General features: G+C 47.6%; 1 protein-coding gene across 2 annotated transcripts in view; it reads left to right on the plus strand.

The window, feature by feature from the left end:
* Positions 1-12,049, plus strand: part of PPP3CC (protein phosphatase 3 catalytic subunit gamma) — a 61,759-nt gene that overhangs the window by 32,247 nt on the left and 17,463 nt on the right. For both annotated transcript variants that reach the window (XM_058657552.1, XM_058657553.1), the window contains exons 5-6: positions 6,713-6,858; positions 8,760-8,899. In XM_058657552.1, coding sequence (XP_058513535.1) covers positions 6,713-6,858; positions 8,760-8,899 — 286 coding nt within the window. The remainder of the gene's footprint in view (positions 1-6,712; positions 6,859-8,759; positions 8,900-12,049) is intronic.

A 12,049-nucleotide genomic window follows, 5' to 3' on the forward strand; every position in this document is an offset into this window, starting at 1 on the left:
CAGGATTCAGTCCTGTGGGCTTGCCCTTGATGGCTCCATCTAACCCTGCTCATCTCCCAAAGGTCCCACCACACATCACAACCCAGGGACGAAGCTCCAACATGTATTTTTAGGGGACAGACAATGACAGGGTCTCACTGAGGTGGAATTAGGTACTGCCAGGTCATGGCTGTCAGCCGTGGCTTGGGATATTGTTGATGGTCAGCAGTTTCTGGCAGCCCTTGAAAGCATAGGCTTAAGGTCCCTGTTTCCTGGTAGCCGTTGACTGGTGACTGTCCTTCAGTTGGAGGGACTGCCTGTGTTTTCTTGATGCTTGGTTCCCGCGGCAGTGCCCAGTAGGAGTGCTTGCTGTTTTCCAGGACAGCTCAGATGTACTTCTCAGACTTGTCTGATCAGCCAGCTAAAGAAACCCTCTGCTTTGGGAAGGCTTACCTGAGCCCATCTGGGCCACCCAGCACACTCTCCCATGTGCCGTGTGCGGAGGGTAGTCATGCCAGTCTCATCAGTTCATGGTATCCACCTGCCTAACAGGGAGCGGGCCAGTACAGGTCAGTAAAGGTCATTTCACAGTCTGTCCATCACAGATACCCTGACAAAAAAGACGAGAGAGCTGTGGATGCTTGAGGATGTCCATTGCAGTGTTGTAGCAAGCACAGTAAGAGAAGCCAAATGTTAACAGGCCCTGAGTAGGTAAGTGATTAATACATTTTTTTCAGAAATGGAATGCTAAGCAGCCTTGGAACCTCGGTGTATGGTGACAGTGTGCTGGTTTGAAGTGATGCTCAGACATGTGAGCTGAGAGGAGGGAGCCACTTGCAAGGCTTGCATGCGGTGGTCCCATTTGTGAGTTAAACGTATGAAGTTAGTAGCGGTTGCCACTGGGGAGCTGGGTCAGGAGAACTTCTGTAGTGCTCCTCATGCACAACTGTGTTATTTATTTATTTTTTCTTCTAGCTTGGTAGTTGACCTGGGGAAGGTGCAAGCTACTAAGAGCACCCCTGGTGTTTCTAATGCACGCTACTGCTGTCAAAACTAGTTCTTTCAGTCTTAGGAAAGGCCCTTGTCACCATGTCATCCATGTCACCAAATACTTCAAAAATGTGAAACATTTTGTGCTGTTTTTTTTTTCTAAACTAAATATTGGGCTATCCTGAACACCTGTTTGTTACCTGGCAAAATGAATAATATCCGTAAGCCAGTTAGCACAGGCCCTGTAGTGTAATGCTTGATGAAAATCAGTAGGTGTTACTATCCAGGAGTAGGTCAGTAATGAAGAAAGCCACTTAAGGGGCCAACATGTATGAATTTTCTATGTGCACATAGGAATTATACACAGAGATTGATTTGAAAGAGTTACAAGGGAGGGAACGCGACAGTGATCTTTATGTTCTAGTTCATTCCCTGGAGGCCACAGAGGCCAGGACTAGTCTGGACCAAAGCCAGGAAGAAGGAGCTCCATCCAGTTCTGCCTTAGAGGTGGCAGGTGGCTAAATGGGCCATCTTTGGCTGCTTCTCCCAGGGCATAAGCAGGGAGCTGGATCAGATATGGGACAGCCACTATGGGATGATAATACTGGAGGCACTGGCTTTACCTACTAAGCCACAACGCCAGCTCCCTGCTTATGAGCTAAAGTTCAAATGTTGTTAGCTGACATTTGTTTATCTGAGTTCTTATTTTGGTAAGTATAATTGGTACAGACTGTTTTTGCAAAGTGGAACCCATAGAATTGGGGAACATTTTAAATGTCTCATTTTGCCCCAAGTTTCTGATCTCAGATTTTGATTTTATTTTCACTGGCCCCCACTGTATTTCAACTCTGTTGTTTTTCCTCTTATCTACCGGGAAACTCCCTGTGTTCCATTCAGATGGTGCACCGGAAGTGTAAATAAAATCTTGAAACAAGCACAAAGTCAAGAGCAAGGACAGGCTTTAAAGGGTGTTGACTGCTCAGCCAGCCCCTCCGAAGGGCCTTCCTGGCTCTCAGCATCCTGACCTTGTAATTACTGCCGAGCAGGGTTTGGTTGCAGATCCGCACAGCTGCCTGCTCTTGCATGTGTTTAGCGTGATGGGTGGAGTCTTCTCCCGACAGTTCTTAACATTGCTTTATCATACAGAGATTGTGTGTGTTTGTATTTATTCCCCTGCCTTCTTTGTTTAAAGCCAAAGATAATTTGAGTAGCTAGGACAACTATTCTAATAGTCAATTTTTAAAAGGCCGTATTTGTCTTTCCAAAAAATACTTTCATTATGCACCCGGAAGCCAAGAGACTTAAGTGTTTCACAATTCCATCTCGTAGCTATGGGTACCAGTTTCTAAAGTAAGCTAATTTCTTGTTTACATATCAAAAAATGGCTCATGAAGTTAGAATGCTTCGTGGTAAGTTCCAGAAACTCCTGTAATTATGCTAATGAAAACAGTATAGTTATGAAAGTTAATTTAAAAAAAAAAAACCTGTTTACCATTATTCATTGTAGCCCTATTTAGAATGGTTTTAAAAAGAATCCCAAATCTGTTGTTAGGAAGGTAAAACTTCACCTTTATCCTCTGGGGAATTCTTGGCTGGACCTAAGAAATAAATGAGTAAAAGATGAATCCATAGGAGAAGAACATGAACATTTACTTGATACAAAATTTCATGTGACTCAAGAGTCCTTTTCAGGAAATAAATACCCAAACACAGAGCTGAACGCTTCTGCCTGTTCTGAACTGGACGGAGTAGTAGCTAAATTTAAGTGGTGAATTAGAAGGTAGCATTATTTAATTTTTAAATTTTATTTTTAACTGTTTACATAGTTGAGAGGGGTGTATGCCCATTTGGGTCTCCAATTAGGGTGGGGAGGGTCAAGACACAGAGGAAGGTGGGTGGGACGAATGTTTCGATTTTTCTTTTTTTCTGCTGTGTCCACAGGAAGGGAAGGGGAGGTGGCCTTTCCTTGATGTCAGACTACATCAGCACCCAGGCTTGGGGGAGAGTTGTCTGATGATGTCTCCTACTAGTCCTGTGCCCAGCTTCTTCCAGCTTTGGGTCTTGTGTTTGCCAACAGGAGCTGCAGCCCAATCTGAAACGGCCTGCTCTCAGTCTTAGCATTTGCCAACAGTTGTCGCAGTCCGGATCAAACCTTGTCATCCCCAGTCCCAGCTCTCGCTGACTAGCGCAGCAGCCTAGCCCAGCCTGGACCACTGCCAGCCCCAGTCCTCACGTGAACTGGCAGATGTTGCAGTCCAACCAGCCTGGCCCAAACCCCATCATGGCCTGCACTCTGTCCTCACTCTCAGTTGTACCAGTGTGTGCTGTCGACTGGCAAAGCCCGGGCCACCCCAAGATCCAACTCACACATATGCTGACAAATGCTGTTGCCCAGCCTGGCTTGGCCTGGCCCCAGGTCTTATGCTCACCAGTAAGAGCTGCAGCCTAGCAGGGGAGTTCCCAGAGTATTCCTACTATGCCTATTCCCCGTTCCAGATCTTGCACATGCTGGCAGCTGCTTCAACCCAGCCTGGTATGGTCCACCTGCAGTCTTAGCTCTTGCTGGCAAGTGTTACAGCCTAGCCCAGCTGGGCATGGCCCACACCCTATCCTGATTCTTGTGTTAGCCGGTGCTGCAGCCTGGCCCAGACTGGGCTGCCCCCAGACCCAGCCTGCACAAACGCTGAAGAGTGACGAAAACTTACCTGACCTGCTCACAACCCCAGCTAGTTTGTTCCCCAGCAGGAGGTACAGCTTAACAAGGGCATTCTCCATGTTTCCCAGCAGGCACTGCAGCCCTGCTTAGCATGGTCTGCCCGTAGTCCTGGCCTTTGCAGGTGCTGCAGTCTGGCCCAGCACGGCCTCCTCCCAGCCCCAGGATCCTGCAAATGTTAGATGAGTTCCTGTCAATGAGTGCTGTGGTCCAAACTGGCTCAGCCCTTCACCACCCCTAGCTCTCTGCACATCAGCAGGTGCTGCGGTCCCACAGAAACAAGCCCATAATTCCCCCACAGAATCTGCCCCCAGATCCGGTTCTCTTGCATTCTGGTGGGTGATGGCCATTATCTTAATGAGGTCTGTACAGAATTCTTTTGCCTTCAGCTTCACCACATCCTTGATCAACAAGTGTCACTTTGCTGCTAGCATCATTCACGAGGCAATTTCATTGCCTAATTTTAAGAAACAGCATGAAGGTCAAAATGATTACTTGCACCTGCTGTTTTGCAAATGCCTTTCCCTTAGAATAGTCAATGTGCTGGAGCAGCTGGTTGTAGAATGGCGTATTCTTACCTCCTTTACTCTTTATGTGAAGATGTGGCAGTCTCTAAGGACAAAATCCAGTGCAGACAGCACCTATAGACGACCCCTTACGTGGAGAACAGACACTGAGAATAAAATACACATCTGTGTGCATCTGTGTAGGCGCTCTTTGTAAAATACGTTTGTGGTTCAAACTGAAGAAGTTAGAAAAGGCTTCATAAGCTCATCTGTCCCCTTTCCTGCAGACAGTGGATCCAGGAGGCCTTGTGAACCATGTAAAGGCGTTGCCTGTTTTTTTTTTTTTTTAACTGGAAGCAAATATCCGATCCATAGAGAGACCACCAGGTAGTGGTTTCTTGTAAGCAATGCTGACTCTCAAACTTGTGTGTGAATAATTTTGTGGCAACTTTGGTTTGTTAGTTTTTACTGTTGAGACTGTGGAACTGTTATCAGGGTGACTCTATGGCTGTGATGCTTTTTTTTTCCCTCCGCCCTGGAAATAATTGCTGGCCGTGAATCAGCTAATTGAACCTTTGGAAATTACTCATCCCTTGGTATCCATGAGAGTGATTCTAGAACTCCCCCACCTCCACATATGCTCAGGTCTTGTATAAAATGGCATAAATTTGCATATGACCTGCATACATCCGCTCATAGAGATTTTTTAAAGACTTATTTTTATTGGAAAGGCAGATTTTCCAGAGGGAAAGAGAGAAAGATCTTCCATCCACTGGTTCACTCTCTAAATGGCCATAATGACCCAGAGCCAGGAGCCAGGAGCTTCTTTCGGATCTACCCCACAGGAGCAGGGTCCCAAGGAATTGGGCCATTCCGCACTGCTCTCCCAGGCCATAAGCAGGGAGCTAGATTGGAAATGGAGCAGCCTGGACACAAACAGGTACCTGTATGGAATGTTGGCACTTGAAGGTAGAGGATTAGCTTCTTGAGCCACGGCATGAGCCCCCACTGGTAGAATTCAGATCATTTCTAGAGGGCACTTAGGCTACCAGAGATGATGTTAATGCCGTGTGAATGGTTGTCATGCTTTACCGTGTAGGGAATAATGACAAGAAATGAGTTCCTATTCAGGGAAGACCCAGCTTTTTGAGTTTATTATTCTGTTTTTAAGAGGCAGAGACAGACGGCTCTCAACCGCTGGGTCACTGCCCAGATGCCAGAAACAGCTGGGACTTGTCTAGGCCTGGAGTGGGACCTGGACATTCAAACCAGGTCTCCCACCTGCGCCATCACTGCAGCCTCTCAGGGTCTGCATTAGCAGAAAACTGGAATTAGGAGCCAGAGGCAGGAATTGAACCCAGGCCTTCTGTTGTAGATCCTGGGCATCTTGACTGCTAGGTTTAACACCCACTTGAAGGCACAATCTTATTTTTCAAGATTTGTTGTTGTCTGGTTTGGTTTGGCTTGTTCCATTGTTGCTTGAATTCACAGTTGCATAATTGGTGGAGGCAGGGGGCCAGCTGCATATTTTGGCCATTTAGATGCTTTTCTTCAGTATCTTATAAGTCATGATTAGGAGAACTATTAAAAGGTGGTTAAGAGCATAAATAGGTTTAAGTTATAGTTGAGGATGGAACCAGGGAATAGCAGCTCTTTCTCTGCCTCTCAGATAAATAATTAAATGAAATCCCATCATCCAGTTCCGTGCCTATAGTTTAATGAATATTCTTTCCTAGAGGCCATTGTTGCAGTATTTTCTTGTTCTGTAGCTCCAGCTTGGCGAGTTCATTGGGATATAACTCATGAAGTTATTTTTAGAGAGAGCAGAATGTGAGCATAGTTTGCTTATAAACATTGGTAATTGTGAACAAAACGATACCTGACATTGTATTGGAGTCTCTCAAAACTCCTGTGTCCAACGGAAATGTCTTCAACACACCTGGGGGATCCTTTAAAAACCAACATCGGTATAGTGCTGCAGCTGGTTACACCCCGCCCTGCCTGAGACCCCGACATCCCATATCAGAGTGGTTCAGGCTCCCCGCTACTCCGTTTCCCATCCACCTGTCTGTTAACAGAGCTACCCTGGCTTAGAGGTCTCCTGCTCCACGAGTGCCAGTCTCCCTTGTAAAAGCTTTATTGGCGTGGTTTCCACCGACCCACAAGGGACATACCCAGTCATGAGTCATGGCCTCTCAGAGGAGCCTAAAGCAGGAGCCTCCGCCAGGTCATTGGGCAATTTTGACCCTAAGTAACGTTGCCTAATAGTTCAGCTGACGGACACCTCATCGAGTTTCTAGAGCAACCCAGCTCTACAAAGTTAATCCAAAGTCACACACATCCTCAGAGAAGATCCACAACTTTGCAAAAAAAATGTCTTTACAAAGGAACATTGCGTTTTCAATTTATCTCAAATAAATGGCTTTTGAACAAGTTTTTTTTTTTTAACATACATCTGGCCCGTGTACCTTTTAATCCATGATAGCTTTTCTTTCTTTGATTCCCCTCCCCCCTTTTTTTGTAGGTCGAATCAAATATTCTGAACAGGTGTATGACGCGTGCATGGATACATTTGACTGTCTCCCTCTTGCGGCTCTCTTAAACCAGCAGTTTCTCTGTGTCCATGGAGGAATGTCTCCTGAAATCACTAGTTTAGATGACATTAGAAAAGTAAGTAATCTTATTCAATATGTTTAAAAAAAATTTTTTCGTGTTCTTTTTTTTTTCCTTTTTGCTGTCGTCGTCTGTAGTGATCCACTGTGTATTCCGTGAGATACTGTTCTCCATGTAAATGATCAAAAGCAAGATGGAAGTGGCCCAAGATCTCCCTGTGAGGTGCCTGAACGGCACGCCTTGGTGCGTATTTGCCACAAGTTTTCTGTCTCTTTCAATGAGATTTGTGCTTTGACGTCCTTGGAAACGTAACATTCCTAGTGTACAGCTTGAAACTGTGTCACGGTGTAGAACAGCAGGAGGGATCTGTCCCGGGTCTGCTGTTCACGGTGTGTAAAGCCAGCCAGTTACTTTTTAAAGTCACGTTCTTTGAAATGAAGACATGGGGACACAGTCCGAGACTGTCTGAAATGAGGCATCTGGCGTTTAGATGATGATGTAGTATTTCTTATGCCTGTCTGTCTTCTGTCTTAGTAATTCTCATTTCCAGGATCCTGTATTTTCATAATTGAAGAAGCTCCCACAGCCGAGTTTGTTTTTTTCCACTCCTGTTATTCCAGCTGGTCCTCCTCTGTACCTGTGTATACTCTTACCTGTCTCCTATCAGTAGTGAAAGCAGAGCGGCCACACAACAGTTGCTCCTGGCTGGAGGAGGTGTCCGTGCCCTGGGGTTTCAGCTGCTGTATTGTCTTTTAAATAAGCGTCTCTTTTACATGCTAAGCCTGGAGTTTTATTATCTGGCTAGCTCTGTGAATACAGACTTTTCCTTTAGTAGAAGTCCTCTTTTGGGCACCGGGCTGTCCCAGTTAATTGTTGTGCTTTGGTTTCTGTGCTTATAACCAAGGTAGCAGTGACTAAAAGGCCCTAATATCTTCACTACCTAGAAAGAATAAGATGAAAGAAAAAAAAATCCTTCAGAAAATGAAGATGGCATTCTGTATGGTTAAGAAATCCCCCTCGGGCCCAGCACAATAGCGTAGTGGTTAAAGTCCTTGCCTTGCATGTGCCGGGATCCCATATGGGCATTGGTTTGTGGCCTGGGAAGGCATTCGAGGATGGCCCAAAGCCTTGGGACCCTGCACCTGCATGGGAGACCCAGAAGAGCTCCTGGCTCCTGGCTTTGGATTGGCCCAGCTCCAGCCGTTGCAGCCGCTTGGGGAGTGAATCATCGGATGGAAGATCTTTCTTTCTTTCTGCTCCTCTCTGTCTCTCCACCTTTCCAATAAAAATAAATAAATCTTAGAAAAAAAAAAGAAATCCCCCTCTTGGAACCAGGTGAGCCGTAGACAGCCATTGTAACCCTCCTTCACTCAGGGTGACAGTAACTCACCCTGGCAATTGGAGCGAGTGTTACTGCGCATCCTGACACGGTGCTGGTCGTAGGGGTGATGGTAAGATTTGTTATGGAAACATCTAGTTTTGTTAAATGTTTCTTTTCTTCCTTTGGGGACCTACTGCCTACTCTTTTTTTGGGGGGGGGGTGGGGAGCCAGATTGGCAGAGAGGAGAGACAAAGAAAGATCTTCCATCCACTGGTTCACTCCCCAAGTAGCTGCAGTGACTGGAGCTGAACCGGTCCAAAGCCAGGAGCCTGGAGCTTCTCCCAGGTCTCCCACGCAGGTGCAGGGTCCCAAAGCTTTGGGCCATCCTCAACTGCTTTCCCAGGCCACAACAGGGAGCTGGATGGGAAGTGGGGCTGCCTGGATAGAAACCAGTGCCCATATGTGCCCCCAGCACATGCTAGGTGAGGACTTTAACCACTAGGCTACTGCGCTGGGCCCTACTGCCTATTATAATACATTTTGGTGGGTGAAAGAAGTTTTTCAACCCAACCCAGCTTCCGAGAGTCCGTATGCTTTCCTGATGTCCTGTTCCTTTTGCCTTTTGCATGTCTTCTAGTTAGACAGGTTCACGGAGCCTCCTGCCTTTGGACCAGTGTGTGACCTGCTTTGGTCTGACCCTGCTGAGGACTACGGCAACGAGAAGACCCTGGAGCATTACACACACAACACCGTGCGCGGCTGCTCCTACTTCTTCAGGTGGGAAATCTCAGGAGATGACAGCTTCGTTCGATCAAGTCATTGTTAAGCATTCTGTTGCTTCAGCAGGTGTAGTATAGACACTTGTGTTTAATTGTTTCATGAATAGAAGGCAGAGAGCTTTCGTGGGTTTGTTGTGTGTCTTGTACAGTCTTGGGTATTACACCTTAACACGATAGGGCACCCTGTCATGCTTCAGCATTCTTATCTGACTCTGGAGGGATCAGGACTGTTTGTTTTAAACATCACCCATGCAATAAAGACTTCTTGGCTTTCCCTCCAAGGGAGTGTGAATCAATAGATCTGACCGAGGGGAATCCTAGTATATTTTTAAAAGCCTTCCAGCTTTTTGAAACCACTAACAGAGAGAGATACAAAAAGAACAGGACATTGTGACCTAAGCCCTGGACATTTCCTGGAAGTTAACTGTTGTCTTAAATCTCATCTTGTCATGTTTTTTTTAACATCTTTCTGTTTTTAAAAAAAAATTATACTTACTTGGAGGAGAGCAGCAGTAGCAACAGAGAGCAAGAGGAAGAGAGAGACAGGAAGAGAGAGAGTTCAACTGCTGTGTCACTCCCGGGTAGCTACAACAGTCAGGTCCGACCAGGCTGAGGGCGTGAGCTAGGAACACAGCCTAGTCAGCTGCTCCTCAGCTAGCTTCCTTTGTCTTCCCAGGCGCCTTAGGAGGGAGCTAGATGGGAAGCAGAACAGCTGGGATTAGAACTGGCACTCTGGCCCCAGCGCGATAGCCTTGTGGCTAAAGTCCTCTCCTTGCATGCGCTGGGGTCCCATATGGGTGCCAGTTCCTATCCCGGCTGTTCCACTTCCCTTCCAGCTGCCTGCTCGTGGACTGGGAAAGCAGTTAAGAGTTAGGATTGGCTGATACAGCCCACCTTGGAGTCCCAGATACTTGTCAGGGAGAGCTGTTCAGTTTGTTCTGCCCTCCATGGTGCTAGCTGTTTTCCGCAGGCCTCAATGAACTGGTTGTCGTGTCCTCCATCAGTATCTAGGCCTGCTGTCCACCGCACAGGCCTCAGCAGCTGGTGAGACCCAGTTCTGAGACATGCACTCCTCGGTCAGACCACAGATCCTGGGATTTTCACCATGGTTGGAGTTCTGAGTCCGGTGATACAGTTTGCAGGGTGGGGGAGTCCCCTGAGAAACCTCACCAGAGGTGACCCCAGACCTAACTCCTGTGTGTGCCAGCCAGTGTGGGGTCCAGCTCACTCTATAACCCACGTCAGCCTATATACACACTGGTGGTTGCAGTTACTGGGTCAGTTCTGTCTCCAGCCCCATCTCATATGCAAACTAACAGAGCTATGGCCAGCCCGACTGTGCCCACCATAACTTGCCTTTATACATGCCAATGGGAGCTACAGCCCAGTCAGAGCAACCCCGATAGCCCCCATCAGGCCCAGCGCCAGCCCTGGTTCCTGCGCATGCTGGTATGTGCAGCAGATTGGTCCAGTTCGGCCTGCCTTCCATTCAGCTCTTGTGTACACCGGTAGGTACTACGGCCAGCTGACCTCCCTGTCCAGCCTACACTTGTGCTGGTGGGTGCTACCGCCTGTCCAGTCGGGTCCTCCCTCAGCCCTTGTTCTCATGTTCACCAGAGGGAACTGCAGCCCATCGTAGAGGTGCCCACAGTTTCCCTACTAGGCGCACTCCCAGCCCCAGATCTTGCACTTTCCAGGTGGTTCTGCAGTCCAGCTCGACAGCTGCCCCCAGTTGCAGCACTTGGCAGCTGGTGTTGGGTCAGAACCTGACCAGCCTGTAATGTATGCACCATGGTTGCTTAGCCCAGCCTGGCTCTCCGCCTTAACCCAGCTCTTGGGCAGGCCAACTGGTATTGTAGCCCTGCCCAGCCTAGTCTGCCCCAATCCCACAGCTCACCAGCGGGAGCAGTGACCCCGCAGCAGAGTGCTTGCTGCACCCCCTCCTGGGCTCATCCCCCTTCCTGGGCTCACCCCGCCTCCTGGGCTCACCCCCTCTCCTGTGTCTAACATGTGCTGGTGGTGCTGCAGCCCGGTCTGACACGGTCCACCCCACTTAGGCATTTGCCAGTGGGTGCTGTAACCTGGCCCGGCATGGGAGTCTCCAGGCCCGCTCCACTCTGCTGGCCCCCAGCCCAAGTCCCCGGGCTTTGTGAGGCTTCCCAAGCCTTGCTGCAGCAGAAGTAGGATGCCTAGGAGAGATTCTGCTCCTAAAACTTAGTCCTGTGGCTATGGTTGATCCTCATTATTTGTGTTTGCGAATTCCCCCATTCACTAAGATATGTTTGTAACCCGAAGTCAGTACTCCTAAAGCTTTTCACATTATTCAAGGCCCGGTATACAGTACAAAGGGACCAAAAATTGAGTTGTTCCTTTCAGAGATTCTCAGCTGGTGTTGAACAAGGTGAGCCTTGGCTTTCTTGTTTCAGCTCTCCTATATTGTGAGTTGTACTAACTGATGTTCTGTCAACAGTAAGTGAGTTTTATCCTCTTTATTGGAACCAACATAATTTTATCTTGTTTATTGCTGGGAAAGTTGGCAGGGAGAGATGGCAGAAGACTGCTTGGAAGAGTTTCGAAGTGATAAGATTGAGACCACTCCCCCTGCGCCTGCCCCTGTGTCTGTCTCTCTGTCTCTCTCTTTCTCTGTTTATTGGAGTCTACTAAGTGGAGCATTTTTCATGCAACTTTGTTAGTGATTTCACACTTTAAACTGGCATCCAAGCAAGCTTTAGTGTAGTTAAGATATTGGGTTGGCATGTCCAGTCCACATCATATCCATATTAGAGTGCCCAGGCTTATTCCCAGCATTGGCTCCTAAGGCTGGATCCCTGTAGACACAGCCTGGGAGCTGGTGGTGATGGCTCAAATGATTGGGTTGCACCACTCACCTGGGAAACTTAGACTAAGTTCCCAAGGTCTTGACTTGGCTGCGGCCCCGTCTCCGCTGTTGCAGGCATGTGAGGAATAAGCCAGTGGTTAGGAGCTCTCCCTTTCACTGTCTCTCTCGTTCTGTCTCTTAGCCTCTCAAGTAAGGTTTTTCTTAATTTAAAAATGTTTTTATTATCTCCAAGCATAATACTGGAGTGCTGTCTAATGTTCCTGAACGTAAGTAGGCATTACATAGAAAATCTGCATGTGTTAGATGACT

The sequence above is a fragment of the Ochotona princeps genome, chromosome 32 (assembly GCF_030435755.1).
Source record: "Ochotona princeps isolate mOchPri1 chromosome 32, mOchPri1.hap1, whole genome shotgun sequence".
NCBI lineage: Eukaryota > Metazoa > Chordata > Mammalia > Lagomorpha > Ochotonidae > Ochotona > Ochotona princeps.